The sequence below is a fragment of the Teleopsis dalmanni genome, chromosome 2 (assembly GCF_002237135.1).
Source record: "Teleopsis dalmanni isolate 2A chromosome 2, ASM223713v2, whole genome shotgun sequence".
In the NCBI taxonomy this organism is placed as follows: Eukaryota; Metazoa; Arthropoda; class Insecta; order Diptera; family Diopsidae; genus Teleopsis; species Teleopsis dalmanni.
Genome location: NC_051847.1, coordinates 231,739,107 through 231,759,248, shown reverse-complemented (window position 1 = coordinate 231,759,248; position 20,142 = coordinate 231,739,107). Strand labels below are relative to the sequence as shown.

At 24.3% G+C, this 20,142-nt stretch overlaps 2 protein-coding genes across 2 annotated transcripts in view; one reads left to right on the top strand and one right to left on the bottom strand.

Annotated features, from left to right (window-relative positions):
- The window catches only part of LOC119676939, a 5,062-nt gene extending 4,851 nt beyond the window's left edge, over window positions 1-211 (top strand). The window contains exon 16 of the mRNA XM_038088206.1: window positions 192-211. Coding sequence (XP_037944134.1) covers window positions 192-211 — 20 coding nt within the window. The remainder of the gene's footprint in view (window positions 1-191) is intronic.
- Window positions 212-12,325: 12,114 nt separating this feature from the next.
- On the bottom strand, window positions 12,326-18,297 carry LOC119682620 (putative uncharacterized protein DDB_G0282133). The gene is made up of 2 exons (XM_038096107.1): window positions 18,207-18,297; window positions 12,326-13,109 (listed from the first exon to the last, which is right to left on the bottom strand). The coding sequence occupies exon 2, from the start codon at window positions 13,096-13,098 to the stop codon at window positions 12,355-12,357; it is 744 nt and encodes a 247-aa protein (XP_037952035.1). The 5' UTR covers window positions 13,099-13,109; window positions 18,207-18,297; the 3' UTR covers window positions 12,326-12,354.
- Window positions 18,298-20,142: the final 1,845 nt, after the last annotated feature.

Sequence of the window (20,142 nt, the reverse complement as noted above, 5' to 3'; positions counted from 1 at the left end):
AAATAATAAAAATTAATTGAACCAGGCTTATGATTAAATTAATTAATTTATTGTTTTTTAATTACTAAAAAATAGTATCTAATTTTTTAATAAATAATAATAAATATATAAAACCAAGTAAATGTTTTATAATATATAATAATTACAGACTTAATTTTCATAAAATATACTATATCAACACATATTAATAGCAAATAAATATAAAGAATAATAAATAAATAAAATAAATGTAAATAATAAATAAAATAAATTATAAATAAAATGTATTCAATTTATATTTTTTAATACATGCATTACTTGCTTTATTCAATAAGTGAACAATATACAATATAATACATAATAATAAATATTTGAATAAAATAATTTATAAATTATATTTTAACCGATCGGTTATTTAACACTTAAGTTGTAAATTGTTTTTTTTTTGTACTAAAGATAGTATATTTGTACAAAAAATATTTTTTAAAAATATACTAAAAATTTAATGGTTAAATAACCGATCTTAAGCCCGGCAGAAATAAATTTTATTGATATATAGGTCGATATAACAATTAATTAAAAATAAATTAAGTAATATAAAAAAAAATTTTTATTTTTGAATTTATGAATAAAATCCGAACAAATAAAAAAATTAATATTGTATTTTAAACCGGTAAGGCAAATAGGTCACAACAGTGATCCTATGGATTGGTCTGGTGACACTATAATGCCGTATAATATTTTAATTAAAATTAAAATAGTAGACAAAAGGAACGAACTACTATTCAAAATATGATTTTTCTTGTAATAAAAAAAAATTATTTAAAATTCATTGCATAGTTTTTGGCAAAGCTAAGATTTCTTCAAAAATTGTGAAATTCTCAGGAATTGAAATACGAAGGAAATAAAAAAAATAAAAAACGATAAAATATTGTATAACAAAGCATGTAAGTAATTAAGGAAAACTAAAATAAAGATAAAATAAAGAAGACAAAATAAAAAAGACAAAATAAAAAAGATAAAATAAAGAAGACAAAATAAAAAAGACATAATAAAAATAAAGTAAAAAAACGATAAAATAAAATAGAAAAAAAATAAAAAAGACACATAATATGTAAAAGATAAAATAAAAATAAATAAAATACAGTGGAAATTCTCTTGAGTGGAAACTTGTCATTTAACTTTTGTTCGTTTAAAGAGGGGTAATTTGATAAAAAAAAAAGGGGTAAATAAGAAATATTATAAAAAACAAACGTTTGTTTTAGAAAAATTGATCACCCAAGAGGGATGTCCATAACTAGAATTTTCACTGTATAAAAATTATAAAATATTTCATAGCATACAAAATAACAAATTAGCAATTAATAAATAAGCAAAATATGAAAACAAAATAAAATATGATAAAAATTCAAACTTTGCAAATAAACAATAAATATTGATGCATAAGAGAATAAAATAAATAAAAATTTCATTAAATTAACACATATGAATCAATCGCGTATACATATAAAGAAAATGAAATAAAAATCAAATAAAACAAAATAAGTAATATGATACAATAAAAGGAAACTAAAAAAAATTATAAATTTTATTTTATTAACACAAATAATGAAAGAATAATGAAATAAATAATGAAAGATATAAAGGAAAAACCAAAATAAAAGCTAAAAGACGAGTAGAAAGTGGAATAAAAGGTATTAGATATAGTCGCCTTATGTTATCATTTTATGCGGAAGCATACTTCCAATCTTTTATTATTTTATGTATTAAAATAATTAACTGTTTTTTATTAAATATAGCGGTATAGTAAATTATTAAAAATTTTAATTTACATTCAAATTGATTTAAAGTTGAAAAATGTTTTAATAGATTTTCAGTTATTAATTAAAATAAAATTACAATAATTCTCGTAAAATAGATTTAAAAAAAATATCGATAACTTCTTGTATTTATCCGAGAAGTGTGTTTAATTATGGAACTTTGTTTAAAATATGACTTTATAAATTTAAAACTTATATTTTAAATAATTAAAATGAAATTTAAATTATTTTAATTTAAAAGTTATTATTTATATCAAATATATAAACAAATGGCGCAAATTATCATCAACCTAACACCAAAAAAACGTATAAATATTGTCGTGGCACTACTTTTCTTCACAAATAACATGTTCCGACATGAAAAGTGTGAATTTCGTACATGAATTCACATATTGTGCTTTGTTGGTAATTCAACGATAAATGAGTCATAACAAATAATTTCTTTTTCGATGTTACAGTTTATTTGCCGGTAGAGCCGGTATAAAATAAGGGGTAAACCTACTCTCTATAATCAAATGTTATAGAAAAAAAAAGATAAACGTCGAGTGGAATGTAAGAACACAAAAAAACAAAAAAAATAAACACAAATCTTTTTTGTTTTTCTCACATTGCGCTCAGAGCACACGCCAGTGCTAGTCGCCCGACACAAGACACAAAATTGTGCAAGATTGAACATGATTTTGATTTAGTTGCCATTCAACATAAAGCACTCATACGTACTTTGGCAATGACACTACATAAATTGAATGTGTTTTGTTAAATACAATGGAGGTACATACGTACGACTGTTTTTGCTTTCATTGAAACAGCTGACTTAGTTTGCCTATCTGTTTGGCATACAAACAGAAAAAAAAATTAACAAACTCTAAAATTTTGTTATATTTATGTTTTTGAATAAAATTTTATTAAAAATTAGTTTGTTTTCCCTTTATTTTTATTAAATAAATATAATATTTTAATAATAGACAAAATTTATTTTTAAAATTTTAGAAGCCCGCTGTCGCCAATTCCTGCTAAAAACAGAAGGAAAAAAAAATTTAGAACAAATAAAGGTTGATACATTTCAATTTCGCACAATTTTCATTTCGTTTGAAACTATTATTTTACTAAATATATATTATAAAAATATATAAACAAATAAAAGAAATGCATACCGTATCGTCTCCCAACTAAACACTGTTAACTCTGTGAAGGCTTAACACAAACTGCTTCAGTCGGCACCCAAACACGTTGATTTAAAATAAAGCAAAGCAAAACTAATTCTCGGCATTAACAGAGCGCCACTAAAAAGTTTGTATAAGCACGCATTGAGTGCTTTTGCATTTGCTCTTTGCAAAAACAGAATAATGAGTAAAAAGTAAAGAGAAAAGAAGATGAGCGCATCTATCATATAACTGTAGCGATCTCTGTTTGGGGTCTACAGCTGTTAATGTGGAGTAGCACTTGATTTGATTTGATTATTGTGGTCTCTTTTTGATCACAAAATTATTAATATAATAAATAAACGAAAAGAGTCAACAACAAATACAATACTTAAAGAAAATGAGATGTGCTTAGCATAACAGCAACAGTGGTTTTTTGAGATGCCACACATATGCAAGTATATATATCATAAAAAACAGATCAAAATATGTTATGCGTATCGTTTAACATGTGTAATTTGTTGAGTTTATTGTGTTTGATATACAAACATATATATACAAAAATTTGATGCATTTGTTTCTTTGTTTTGTTAATTTTTTGAGATTAACAGTTAGCTATGTAGGCTCAGCAAGTGTTAAATCTTACTGTTAACGATTTAAGTGAGGAAATTACACTTACTCGATCTTTTAAAATAATATAAATATGAGATTGGTAATAAACTGATTTTAGTGGACAAGGAAAAAAGGGACAACAACAGGTGTAGATCAAAACTTATGTAAAATGAATAGAATATGCATGCATACATGTTTATGTATAATTTAATATTGGCTGTAAAGTGTGGATAAGAGAGGCAAACACACAATTGACAAACAATATATGTAACTGTAAGATGCCTTAACATTTGTTCTAACATTAATTATTTCACCACAAAGTAGGCATGTAAGGCAATACATTTTTTTGTTTTTAAAAAAGGAATTTTGATAATGCAAAAAAAATATATCTGCTAATGTACCAAATTAATATATTAAAATAAATTTTTTTACATGAATCTGTCAATATTAATTAATATCTTTTTAAACAAATTTGTTTTACCTAAGTTTACGTCAAGTAATTTAACACTCAAATTATTGATAAGTAACAAATAATTGTTGATAAAATTTTTTAATATATTTTAAAAAAACAACTAGTTATGGATGAAGTCTCATTAAAAATTTTCACTTAACTTTAGTTAGCAATGGTCGTAAAATCTCTAAATAATTAGAATTAAAGTAGTAAGCAAGAAAATAGAAATACTTTAAAGAAAAACTAACTAACTATTAATCAATTCTTGTACCTTATAGCAAAAAAAATATTTTTTTTTAAATTTAAATTCTTAAACCTTCAGTTTTTATATACGATAGGTAACACAATGAGCCAATAGGCCTAAATGGATACTTAGGATCGGCGATATAAACTACCTAACAGTGATGGAGAATAATGAGAAAAACATTAAAATGGTTTTTTTTAAATAATTTTTTGCTATAAAATTATAAATGGTCAGTGATAATAGAACATGGATAAATGCCTCTCACTTAAATGCGACATAATTTAATTGATAATTAGTACAATATTTCTCGCGCATTTAGTGCTTCTCGGAAAAATAAGTCAATATAACGACATTTTTATAAATACATTCATTCGTAAATTATTGCAGTTTTCTTTTATTACGCTCTTTATTTACAATTTTTGCATTTGATTTGATTTATTTAAATAGCAACAAAATGTATTTTGTGAAAACAAAATATATACAAGTCTATATATGTTATATATCAATAAGTTATAAAGAATCTATAACCAAACTATAAGCAATTGAAATATATGACTTGTACAGAAGTTAGTAAACTCTCCGAAATAGGAATGAATTTAGTCCAAATTTATCTACATATTGTAGTATTATTCCTACATTAATGTGTTTTTATATTAATTCAATATGAAATGCCCATTTAGATACTTGTTTATATATTCACAATTATGATATGATATTGCATTTTAAATAAATTTTATATGTTTGTAAAATAGCTCTGTGTACTGCACATTTGTAAAATTGCTATAGTGTAAACCACATAATATCTTCTTTGGTGTAAAGGTAATGTAAAGGAGTAGCATTAATGAATCAATATACAATTCACAACAAAATTTAATTAATACAATTAAAAAATAAACCCATTAAATATTATTCAGGTGAACAAAAACAAAATAAGAGTAGAGACTAAGATAAATATATTTTTGCTTTCATAAGTGTAAGTGAAAAATATACTCATATGGTCAAAATTTAGTTTACATATCAAAATGCGATTGGTTGACCACCGTGCCAAATTACACGTAAGCCTTTTGGATTGATTCATCAATAAGAAAATTTTAAATCTTTGAAATTTTTTAAGTCTAAAAGAATATGTATCTTGATGTTTAATTATAATGTTTCTAAACAAAACAAACAAAGATATAATTTGATACACACACATATCATTTTACATATAGAAAAAAAATGTTTTAGTATTAAGTTTCATAAATCAAATTTAAATTTAATTTTAAATTTGCTAAACCGAAAAAACTTCGATCTTAAAATCCAAATAGTCATTTGATATACAAAACAAAACAAAAAAAAACACTTTAATAATTTCAGAATTCGAATTTAATGTTAAAGTGATAGAGAAACATTCTATTTTAGGCATAAATATTTAAACGAAGAGTACGAATTAAAGAGTTTCATTTTTTTTTGTTGTTAATTAATTAATTGTTTTTGTTTAAATTCTTTCATGCAATTGAGTGATGATTACTTGTTACAAAATGGCCGCCCCCGAACAGCCATTAAGTGAACTCTTCGTAAAACTCATAACCTGTTGCGCATGAAATAGTGCAACAATATTTTTATTGACCAAATTTTAATTTTTGGACTAACACGAGATTATAAACAATATTAACGAATATATACACAGGGGCTTTATAGAAAAGTATGAAAAAATTCTAACATAAATCGTTTGTATAAAAAAAAAATTTGTAATTTAACAATGAACTTGCACTTTTGTGGTAATCGCCATCTTGTTTTCCCTTTTGTACAATGTTGCCAATCTTTAAAAAAAAACCTAAAATGATTGACTTGTGTTTTGCTCTTAAGGGAAGACAAAGTCAATAATGTACGAACGTGAATATGAGTATATTAAAATAAATTTGCACTATTTTGTTTAACATGACCCATATATAATAAAAATGTTATTAACAGTCTTCACAAACTTTTTATAACAGCAACTGAGTAGACAACAAAACAGAAAATTATTTGTTTGTGTGGGAGAAAAATTAACTCAAAGAGCTTGTTTTGGCATTTCTTTAGAGTTATTTTTTAGAGTCTGAGCATTGCGCATTTATAATAAATTCACTCACTTGTCGAAAGAGTGAAGGAAAGAGTAAACAGAACATATGCATGGGAATTGAATTGCTATCTCTCTATCTTTCTCCCTCTCAATCTAATTTTCACTTTTATTTTGTGTGTTTTTTGCAGATGTCTCAAAAACGAGCCCATTATTTGAGCAACAAAATTTTTTTTAGTTGATTGAATTTCACAACAATTTTTTTGCATAGATTTTTTAATGATTTTAGTTCAACTAAACAATAAAATATTTATTTAAATCAAAAATTTGCTAATTTAATTAACTTATTCAGTGCATAATGATATTGCTAATTAATAAATACACAAAATAATAATGCTTATTATATTTAATAGGTAATTAATATGTGTAATTGAGTATTTATTGAATGTTTGGGTCTGCAGATTTAGAAAAATAATAAAAATAAAAGTTTAAGTACACATTTTTAATTGCTAAATAGCCATTAAATAATTATACTGAAATTTGAATATGTCATGTCTACATGCATTAATTAAATACATGAGATTTAGTTAATAAGATATGGGAACACATAGGAATTCATGTGAATTTTGCTGGATCTTAATGAAAGAACACATCTTTCAATAAATTCGGAAGCTCTTTATAAAGACCTCTTTTATTTGGTTTAGTCTACATGGGATTTAAAGGGAGACTTGTAATCCAATAAGTTTAACAAAAAAAAAAGAAAAAAAAATCATTTCTCTTTAAACTTACAAAGGCAAATTGTTCATAGTTATTCAAAATGCCATATTTGGAAATATTGCAAAAACGAAGAAAGCTATTTTTTTGTGGACTTTCTAGATAAGATTAAAAGTAAGGTTAGATACATAACATGTTACTTCAATTAAGAATGTCAATTATTTTATGTAAAACATAAAACTTATGCAAGAGATATTGGTTACATAAAATAAATGGCTGTATACTAAGTGTCACTTCCCTAGGCGGCCTAACAATATACCACTTAATCTTAACCTGCGTGATAAGGCAATTTCTTAATTTAAGAAACAAAAAAAATCGTATACATAGTTTGAGGAAGGTGACGTGGTCCATTTTCAATATTAACCAAAATGCAGATTCTTAAAAGTCGATAAAGAAAAAATAACTTGAGTTATAAAAACGCTTATTATTTCAGAAATCGTTTTATAGCAAACACTAATACACACTTTCTACTCAAGTTATCAGAATTTTAATAAACTTCCATTATAATTTTGCGACGTGGAATAGTATCTGTTTAAGTAAAGTATTGATCATTTTCTCTACTTATGTGAAACTAAGTAGTGAATACTAGATCAAAATTCTGGTTAATCAAAACACTTGACTACGAATTCTGCATTGTTCTGAGAATCAAAACATTGAAGCAACGTTAAACAAATTGCCTTACACTTTTATATACTTTAATGAAAATTTTACTATGTATGTTAAGAATAAAGTAGATTAACAAATAAAAATTTTAAGAATTAATATAACAGTTCGCTCAAATAGTTTGACATATACCAATTTTTTAGTCTACTAAACATGTCTTCATATGCTGCCTAATATAGGTTCGTATTTAGATGGATTTGGAAATGATGGTGTTAGAAAATTATTATTTTAAAAAACATAATTTATCCTTAATTCTTTTATAAAATTGTACTTGTACCTTTTTGTTATACAAATACTCTAATACATGAATTTTTTTGGTTAATGAATATTCTACCTATCTCTCATGCACTATGTCTAAAGGGAACTGCTTAGTATTTTTTTTTTAAATGCGCATAAATTTATAACGTATGAGTATTAATTTATAATGTTAGATAATTATAATGTATTAATTAATAACTTTATGAGTTTTGGCAAAAAAAGAAATAGATTGTAGCCCAGTACTGAGACGAATTGCAGATAAATGATGCGTCAACGATGCAATGTTTTCATTTGCAAGCCAATTTGTAATATAATAATGATCTATTTAATTTTCAATTTTGGCCTATTTGCTACTAATTAACATCGACTGAGCTTAAATTTGACAGAGTATAAGTTTAAACCTTGGTTGAACCCTTGCAGTCCCAAAAAATTATTTATGAATAATTAGATATATATTTTTATTGCAATGCATTAAATAGTAGTTGCAATTTATTACTGTTCGAAAAACCTATCTATTAAATATAATAGTTTCTATTAAGAAAATAGATGACTCTATAGAGTCTATAGTCGAAATACCGGTAATAATATATTTTTATTTATTATTTAACATTGACTTATTAGTCCTTACAAAACATATAAATAAAACTTGCATCAGTAAAACAATAAATTAAAAGAAAAATGATGTGGTTTTCTGAAGAAAAAGAAAACTTGAAAAATGGATTAAATTAAATTTCAAATAAATATTTAATAGACCAAAAAATAAAATACGATTTCAACTATTTACCTGAATTGTTGACTTTAAGATATTGAATTGAGGGTTTTTCCAACAACTTAGATAACATTGAATATAGAAAACATATGTAGGAATATAGTACATTAAGTTTATTTAGAGTACAACGCGAAGTAATGTAAAGAAAATGACTTCGAATTGATTTTTTATACGAATAATTCGTAAGAATGGAGATTTCTGACCAATTAATTTATTATTGATATTTGATCTATTGACTCTAACAAATTTAATCATAGAGCACAATAAAATAATGCTGGAAAAAATCTTATTATGAAAATAGTTTTGACCATTTGAAGCAACAAATCGATCGTAAATGTATGACAATACCATCATGTTAAAATACGTCATTCAGACGTTAATTCATATTATTTTGAAAGAGCTTTATGCTAACTAAACTATAGGACTATATCTTTTTAAAAGGTAATGATGGCAACACTTTTATAGTAAGCTGTGTGCATTATTGTGATATAGATGGTTCTAAAATTTACACTGTCATCTACACCACACTGCGGGTATTGAATCGTGTCCCTATTGCAAACTACATACTATATAGAAACAATGATGTCCAACTCACGATGATAAAGGTATTTGATGACTAAACTAAAAATTTTGAGGTTTCGTAAAAGCATGGTCTATGACGCCCAACTCGCGACAATATAGGAACTAAAAAGTGCCATTGGTATAACAAGAAAAAAATGACTGGATATGTTACTAAAACGTGGACAATTCGATACTAGAGTTTTGAACTTCAAGTTGATTTATATCACATTTAATTTAAAAAAGATTCTACTGAAATCTTTATAAACTTAATCCATTCGGCAAGGTATATAAAAGTAACCAAATTTGTATGTCTGTATGTTTCTTTAGTTTTGAAGTTACAGTTAACAATTTTGATATACAGAGCTTTTTAAAGGTTAAATAAATTTGACAATCATATAAACCATTGAGAGAAATTTACAATTTGTAGTTCATCAAAGTATTGTTTGGTGTTAAACATACAAATATCTAATACTATGTGATATAGGATAATGGTATTTTAATTTAAAGAGGTTGTGCCATACAAAAGTTTGTGTTGTTCTTCACTACGTCATTACTTATTCAATACTTACAGAAAAAAAAAAGTCAGATTAACAGGTAGTCAACCTAAAGGTCTACGTTATAAAGGTATTGAACTCAGATATAAAGTTCAGATCAGTTAACAAACACTGATTATTAAATAATTTGTATATCACACAAATATGTAGCAAAGACACAAGATTTATTTCAATTAGAGGAAAATATTTTCGATACTTATTCGAAAAGATTTTTTTATTATAATTGCTATGAAAGCGGATATGTTGTTGATGATAGTTAACAAGTTACAGATATTAATGATAAGAAGGAAGAGACCAGCCTCAAGCTGGACACAGGTTCATTGTATTAGTTTTGTCATAAATTATATTGTGTAATCATATACCGAAACCGATATATATACACTGAAACATAAGTGAATTATAATTATATTTGATTTTAAAGTGATTTCAGAATCGAAGAACGTTTAAATAAATTAAAAAAAGTAACTGTCGCCATATGAAAATATTGGTATAATGCTGTTTTTTGATACTGTTTGGTTGTACCTATTTTAAGCGAAAGTTAAAGATAGGCTTTTGGTCATATAACAGAGGAGGAATATGGTTACTTTTTGTTTTTATATAGAAATTTTTTTCTTTTAAACTAAGTACTAACCTAAGAAGAATATCACTTTTTGGCTAAATATAATTTAATATTAGAGAGAAATTGTCTAGAAAACTATTAGTTTGATTTTTTTTTTATTAATATGAAAATTTACAAATTGTATCACAGAATTTTATAGGATTGTGTCAAGAAATGGACGTGTGATATGTTAGAAAATATTATTTAACAGTTTTGTTGCAATTTACTTAATTAATTATAATAGGAATTAGCTGCAATTTTATTCATATACATATCAATATATATGTGAAAAGTAATATTTTTATTGGTTCAAGACTAATATTAACACGTCTATTGTTGCTTCTAATGTTTTATTATCTAATTTTCCAGTTGTACTTAAGTACTTAAATATTAATTAAAAATACCAAGAATGGGATCTATTTCCCTTCGAATACTCCCTTTTTTATATATATATAAGACAAAACAAGAATAAAATGTATATAAAAAATGGAACAGATTACCTATTCCTACAGGTAGAACATTTTTGTATACAAAACTTTTAGATACAAATATTCGATTTAGAATATAATCAACTTATTGAACCATCAAGAACTATCTAAATACTTGAAAACACGTAAATTTTCTACACAGAGCACTTGTTCGTATTTTCGTATATACTTTATAAGTAAATAGCTAGCGAAAATGGATTTAAAATTATGTGAATAATGCTCGAAGCGGATGTAATAAACAGAAATAAATGAATGAAAAATCAAATGGCTTATAAGCAAATTGTCACTATAAAAATATTAATCTTTAAATAAAAAGATTTATTTAAAAAAAAAAAAAAGAAATGTTTAAATCCAAGAATTTAAATTTAACTCAATGGAATTCTTCAGATGACCATACCAGCAGTTTCTTGACAAATTATATTCTCAAAGTAGTAGATTTACGAAATCTCCACAAATGCAGAGTTTTACTTCCCTTAATAATGATTTTTTAAAAGTAAAATTTAAATTCTGTTCTTCATAAAATTGATCAGCGGAGAATTTGTTTTGAGAAATTAAATTATTAGGTCATCTTATACAAACGACTTGTATATTTTTCGTTGGAACAAGTGAATCTTACAGATGTAAAACCTAATAAAAATGTTAATAAAACACTATCTAATAAATGTTAGAAATAATTGATTGTTGTTAGTTAGTTTTCATGATTTAATCTAAAATACACATTTATTCGAAAAAAAATGTGGAGACAGCAGATATAGAAGTTTTGCTATTAAGAAAAAGGGTTTTCTCCTAATTTATAGAATTCACGCTAAATGAATTTATTACTTGAGCTAAAATATTTGATTCGTTTTTTTCACAAATTTAGAGAAATATAAAAAAATGATAATCAAAATTTAATATTGATATAATATAATTGCAATTACATCATACCTTACATATATATCTACTGAAAGATATAAACATATGGTTTGAAATTCTTAGAATTTATCTAAGGAACGGTGAATATTTTCATTTCTGAATCTGAAAAATGCTATATATATATGAAGAACAAAAAAAACTGCAATAAAATAACAGAAATTTACGTTTGGTGAACTGCTTTTGTTCATTGTTCCAAGGTTTTCAAAAACAATGGCTCATTGCACTGTGATGTTAGCTTTCGATCATGTGATGTAACTGAACCGATTTTGCGAGCTATGTGCCTGAGTCATGTATCTAATGCATCATAAGCCATCGGCAGTCTAGTTATTTTAATGAATTTTATATAAAATATGTTTGACGTATGAATTTTTTTTCTTTCTATTTTTGCCTTAACGCAGTTATGTTATATATGACCTTCAGTGCTTTAATACGCACATGTGTTGTACACACAGTACTCACCATCAATGAATACCGGAACATTTATCTCTTCAACTGTAGCAGTAGGCATTGCTCCACTCATATCCTGAAGGAATTCGGAGTCTGTACTTGTCAACTGAATTCCTGCCATAGACGCCAAAGTCATAGTTGGCGTTTGCGTCGCCATTGACGTTGTTGTTGGTTTCGTTTTTGTTTTTGTCGCAATAGGTATTTGGGGTAGTTCTTGTACCGAAATTATATTCGCTAAATTGTTTGAGGATTTCAATGTATAATTGCAATCTGTGCCTGTCAATGTAGTCACCGGCGCTTGCGGGTGTGTTATAAACGTGTTCTGATCGTTCAAATGCGTTTCCGTAATTATATTCTTTACTAAACCTTGTGTTTTGATTGGGTTCCTTTTCACTATAAGCGTTAATTGTTCCGACCTTGGTAAAAAGGGTACTCTTATGATACGAGTTTTCGCGATTCTCGTTTGCGGTATTTGCGCCCGATTCGTCGGGGTTTGTATTATAATAGTTTTCTCTTTCGGTATTTTTATCAGATTTTGATTTCTCTGAAATTGTAATGAATTCTTTGTGTTTCCAACGATTTTCAAATTGTTTGTCGTTTTCACTGGCGTACGATTGTAAGTTGGAGTTGGTATATGTATCTCTGCTATTTGTGGCTCCTGGATCATGAATAGCACTTCCTCTAGATTTTCGGTATTGATTATTGTCGACGGTTGAGTTGACGTTGTTGTTAATATCGCTTTGTGGCCTAGATTGGCATGATTGGACTTCAACAGTGAATGCCATTTTGAACGGGGCTATCAATTATTTAATTTTATTTAAAAATTCGTATTAGATTTTATCGGATTTAGAACAATGTTTTAATATAACAAGTACAGATTTTATTTTTATTAAGTGTATTTTTTCGTTTTATTGACAAGTTCGTTGATAATGAGTGGAGCAAACGCGTTTTATGTGGAAGAAAAAAATAGATAAAAGAAAATAAATATTATTTGTTGTATAAAAGCGATGTAAAGTAATCTAACTATTGTCTCTTCGTATAAGAGTAAAAATGGTATGTACATATTTATTTTAACAATGATATATGCCTATGATTTCTGAGTATGAATGTCATTATTTCGCTGACAAGAGTTTGTACAAAGTCTTTCCTATACAAATTATGCATTCAATTTTATTCATTCAATTGAATACTTTTTACAATTTTAGTTAAAAATTACAATAACATTTTCTCTTTTCATTTTTGGTTCTATAATTTTACAATGTGTATTAATGTGAATAATTGGTTAACATTATATGCATCGATGTAGAATATGGTTTTTTCCCATATTTACGTATTACTTTTTTTATATGACCCTTAAAAGTATTCCGTTGTTCCCATAACCCAAAAATTAGTCCCATAGACACCTGAACCCATTTTAAATACAGGTCCTAATCGAACAGAAATAGTAAACTCTGCCACGAAGGTGTATCTTCTGTCTAGTTCAGCCGCTTAAAATACAGGACCCCTGGTGGTATAAAAATGCTGCAATAAGGAAGAGAATATTTTGGTTACTGCTGCAATGATGACAAATTTACCCATGTACAGATCTGCTAGAGTGTAAATTATTCCTTCAACCTTCATATTTTTATTTAAAGATGTACGAGGTTAGATTTTAAAGATAAAGATAAAACACAAAAAATGCTAAATTTCTATTATCAAAAGTTATTTTATATTTTTTTGTCTTGATTTTTACTTTTTTTAATAATGCTGTGTTATATTTTTTATTTTTTGCAATATTTCTATATATATACGTATATATCATAATATGTTTTACTTTTTCTATGTAGTAGTTCTATATATATATATATATATTACATATTTTATTCCTTTAGTGTAGCATTATCTTATATACATATACTCGTATATATATTTCTTTTTAATATTCATTCAAGACAAAAAATAAATTTAACCCTTGAAATTTCTGACATTTTTCTTAAAAGAAATATTTTTTTATATATAATATTAAAGTGTAAGTATGTTATAATTGGGATTTTTTTTTCGGTCGAACTTAAAATTTAAGAGTCGATTTTAAACAGTAATTTGACCAATTTTTTTGAAAAATATATAGAACCAGGTAGAATAGACTAATTCTACTTATAAAATAGGAGCCTAGTCTATTCAAACGCATACTAAATATATATGTTTACATCAAGATATTTTATTTTTCAAAAAACTGATCATAAAACTGAACAAAATTAACTAAAAGGAAACTGTCAACTACTATATTTCAAAAGAGAACTTACAAGTTAATATCATATACAGACGTTTTAAATATTATCACATTAATTTTTGTAATTTTATTTAAACATAGACAATATTTGATTATAGTATATATTATTTATTGTATTTATTTTTTTAATTTTTTGATGTCCATCTTTCTTTTCGTTTTTTCTTTCTTTTGGGATTTTTTATTTTTAATTTTTTTAACCTTTTTTTATTGTTTTTATCTTTTTTTTTGTTATTTTTTGTCTTCTTTTTTGTTTTTTTTCCTTTTTTTTTTTTTTTTTTTTTTTTTTTTTTTTGTTTTTTTTTCCTGTTTTCATTTTTTTTTTATAATTTTTTTTTTATAATTTTTTTTCCGTATTTTTATATTTTTTTTCCGTATTTTTATATTTTTTTTCCTTTTTTTTTATTAATTTTTTTTCGTTTGGATTTTTTTATTTTTTGTGTGGATTTTTTTTTATTTTTTCGATTTTTTTTTACATCACTTACAGTTATAACATAGGTCCATTTATTAAGAAATTTAAAGACAAATTAGATAAGATAACTCGTAAGATATATTAAAAATAACATATAATATAATATAATCAATTATCATTAAGATTCTGAGGATTAAATAAAGCTTGAAAAAAAAGATATTTGAATAAAAGATATTCTATTATTTTATTCTATATAAAAAAAAAATTGTTTATACATATATAAATATACATACAAATAATGAAGGTAATCATTTCTCAAGTGTAAAATTTTTAATCTAATTTAATATTACTTATTATATATAAGACGTTAACAGGTTTATACAATAAATTAGATCGGTTCTCAATTAATAGAAATACCCAATATTAATAATATATAACCAAAATACGTATATCATATTTTTAGAGTTATATTTAACAATTAATTTAATTATATCTATAGTGCACATAATGTCATATAGTAGACAAAATAATGTTATTTAAATATCATATGATAAGTAAATTTACAAAAAACTGTGTATTAAAATAAAAATTTATATAATATAAAAAATAAGTAGTATAGAAAATAATTAATAGAAATTTAGTTATAATAAATTTTTTTAAGATAACGTACAATAAAATTTTATAATAAAAAATTAAAAATTTAAATATACAACAAAAAATTTCTTAATTATTGAATTATAAATTTAGTTTTAAAATTTATTTATAAAATAAAAACAAAAAAATTATTTTGTAATTCTAAAATTCTACTTTTAACCTTCGCCGTCTACTTCTACATATTTATTGTTTATATTAAAAAAATTAGTTTGATTTTGTAAGAATTTTTTTTCTAATTGTTTTTTGTTAATTGAATTATAATATAAATTTTGAAAATTTCCAAATATTGTAACTTAAGTTTATCACATTTTTTTATTACTTCATTTACATTAGTCTTATAATTGAAAAAATTAAAATACATTTTTTGCTTAAAACTTTTATTAAATTTTGTATCTAATCAAACGATTAACTATCTTTCACCTTTATTAAAATGGGAAAAACCTAATGCAGGAATGCTTAATTTTTCTAGTATTAGTCATTGCACTGTTCAAATAGCAAAATTTTTTTTTTAAATAATATTTAAATATTTTTTTATTTTTAAAAATGTAATGAATAGGTTTTTCACATTTTATATAAGATATTTCTTAACATCGAATTTTGTTACACAATTTATGTGCCTAGATAATATAACGTATGCCATAGTAAACTTTATATTAAATGTTTTAAGATACGATCACTTAAACTTAATCTTTACAGAATTTCTTTCAAGAAATTAAATAATAATAAATAAATAATTTAATATATTTTCCTATTTATAATAAAATTTTTTTGATTAAAAACAAAAATAAATTATTTCGCTAGTACAAATATATATTTATATTATTATATTATTATATTTGTATAATCTAAAATTATCTATATAGAAATGCGTAAACTACACTTTTGTTTCCTATCAATGTTTCCATTTTATTTTTGAAGACCTAGTTTATAAGTTTTTCCTTTCTAAATGATAATATAAATAGATGAAATCTAACCTGTACTTATATAAAAATACTTTGTTAGCTAATAGTAAATTTAATTAAGTATTATATCTATACTCACGAAATAAATAGAAATAGATAGATTTAAATACAGTAAATATACAGATGAATGAGGTAAACTCCCTGCGTTTTATATGGATTAACTTATTTTCAAGAGTTAAATCTTTGGAGTGACAAGAAATATGCTACTGGAAAATATTAAATGAGTAAGTATCCTATCTACCGGGATATTACTTGTCCAAAGAATACACCATATTTTTAAACTATCTTTATCTAACTTACTAGTAGTTGGTTTAAAAATTACATTACATTATTTCAATAAATGTCAGATGAATATAAAAAATGTTAAAGACTAAGCAAAATTGGTAGACAGTAAAAGTATTGATTACTTACGTATGCTACAGATAAACATCTGTATTGCTTATATTATGGCTACGCCTGCTCTATGATATCTTCAAAATTATAATATATAACAATTAATTTTATTCAAAATGATTAGGTCATCGTTTTTATACGATAAGTCAATTAAAACAAATAAAACAAAAATGATTGAAAAAATAAAGTGCCTCATAGGCAATATCTACTCTAAATGCAAACTTCACAATATTTAGTCTCACTAAGTATTTCTTTTTGCATGTCGCCTATTTGTTAAGTCAATATCTCAATATATATGAATCATACTCCGCTCTGATAAAAAACTCAAAAAAACTGCCAAAGTTCGAAAAATTTTTTATATGAAATTAAACAAAAATAAATTGAAAATAGTATTTTATATAAGTTCAGAAAGCCTTTTTAAAGGACTCAACTTAAATAAAAGTTATTGTTATATGAAAAAAAGCTATGTAAAATAAATCAAAAATAAAAACTATAAAATATATTTTTATATAAGTTCAAAAAAAATTGAACTAAAAACAACTTAGCACAACTAAAAACAATCTTAGTCTCACTATATAGCTCTTCAGCTACTATAAACAAACATTTGTCATTAGAACTTTTAAAGAAAAATATTTGGCAGTCAGCCCATAGATTCTAATCAAGTTCAAAATTAAGAATATTTTTCAATTTACTTTTATTTTATATTTTTTATTTAAAATTTAATTAAATTATATAGTTTAAATTAAAAAAAAATATTTTAATGGATTAAATTCAAATTAAATTTAAATAAATACAAAAAAATTACTTTCTTCTTTTCAGAGTATCATACACACTAATATATATACTTTTTAATTTTTTTTAGATAATTAAGTAAAAGTGATCGTATAAAACATATATTCTAAATTTTAGTTTAATTTTATTTCTAATAATTTTACAAATTTTCGAAAACTTTAAAACTTTCTTCACAGTATTTAATATTAAGTTTTGCATATTTTAATATATAATATTATTTTTAATATTTAATTATTTTTTTACAATATAAAATTCTCTTGTCAATCTTCTTTCATTCTATATAAAATATATTAGAATTTTTAAATTATTTGAATCTTAAATGTAATATAAGTATAAATATATTTATGATATTTTAAAATTATATTATGATAATGAAATGGTTTTGTATGTACATATCCAATAAATATTACTTACTTTTAATTCGCCGTTAGAAAGAAACAATGAAATTGTAAGGGAAGCTCTAAACAAGCTCTAAAAAGAGTCTTAGACGCGTTTTCCCTTCAGACTGTAATAAAAAAAATAATAGCATATTTTATTTTCCATTTAAAGGTGCAATGTTTTTAATAATACTAATATTGTAATTTTTTCTTTATAATAAATGATCTTTAAATAAGTTTATGCGGTTAATATTTAATATTTATTTATCTAAGTAAAAAATTATAAATATATTTTTATAGACACACAATGTTCTTTTAGTATTTTAATGGGTGTTCTTAGATAAATTAAAATATTAAAATATTTTAAGTACGGGTTGATTTGCATTGTAGTGCTTTAAGTTTAGAAGGCGATTCCTTGGTCAGATTAAGTTCTGCTCATTATACAGATTGCGAATGCAGAACAAAAAAATGGACCCCTTTGATTTTATGGTAGCCAGCTCGAGTATCCAGCTAAAAGCACAATCAGCTTTGAATTGTAGAACACTTAAAACAAACCAAAGCTGCGTATAACACAATGATCTTAAGTGTTCGAAACACACGAAAGAGCTGTTGAATGTGCATATGAGAAGGTGTGTGATATAGTATAGAAATTGTTGCTATATTTTCTATTCATATTGCTATTTTGGGTGCTTGTGTGATTTATATGTTGACAATTTTCTGTTTTGCGAACTTATGCTTCCATAGTTTTGCTGCATCAAGACGAAAGGGCAATGAAGTGCAATTTTTTGTTTCTATATTTACAAAATTTGGTTTCTTTTGGGTTAAAAGGAAATAGAGAGGAAAGGGCGTTCAATAGTAGTTAGTGTTGAATGGACACACAAACACACAAATTCAAAGAAATAGTCTTTGCTTTTTGTATACATTTTTCTAAAATATATGATTGACTTTGTGTGCATGCAATGCACAATTTTTTCCAAATTATTATAAATTTGATTTTTGATGAAATTTCATAGTGGTCTCTTATATTTTGATATTAGGTTTGCATATTATGAGTTGAGTAAACACCGGCAGTAGCCAACAATAGTTGTTGTTAGTGCAAATGGTATTAATATTTATGGCAGTGAAGACAGTACTATGTACTGTACTAGCCATGATATCATGAAGTATGTTAATAAACACCATGTTGTTAAATATCTATTTATGTTTTATATTTTAATATACAAATATAGTATAGCTGGCAATATCACTTTCCAAAATATATAAAATATTTTTTTTTTAAAAACTAAAGTTATAAATATAAACATATACATACATATATTTCCTTATGGAAAGGTAGTCATACAAGGACTTTATAGTTGATTTAAAAGCAAGTTACGTTTTATAAAAACTATATAGATATGTAAGTTATATTAAAAAATTATTGATGGTAAATGCAAATGCATACTTTAAACAGAACGGATTTAACTGGCGTCAAATATTTTAGTATAGTTTGTTAATTTACTGATAATGGAAACCTTTGCCCAAACCGTATGTATTTATATAAATTCTAAGTGAAATGGTTAATTTATCTAACAATAGCTTATTATCGGCATTTTGTTTAGGAATATATATTCTACTAAATGGCAAATACATGAATTTTGCACACGGTACTACAAATTTATTGTAATTTCAAATTAATTTTAGTGACAATTTTACATGTTGCGAACTGATAAGATATATTGCAATTACTTTACATACACACAATATACAATACAGAAACAATTAAATTAATAACACATTGCATACATATGTGTTTATGTAGAGGGATAGGATAATTATATTGTTGTATACATGCGACATTAAAATTTTTAAATGTCACAATGACGGGGCATTTTACAATAACAATTAAAAAAGCTTTTTTTTTGATAATTGGCACGCAAACATTAATAAAGTTTTAGATAGAAATACAAACATATATCTATGTATAACATATA

What these genes read in the sequence shown, in the direction of transcription:
- LOC119682620 (XM_038096107.1), bottom strand. Translation starts at nt 13,098, where the DNA reads ATGGCATTCACTGTTGAAGTCCAATCATGCCAATCTAGGCCACAAAGC.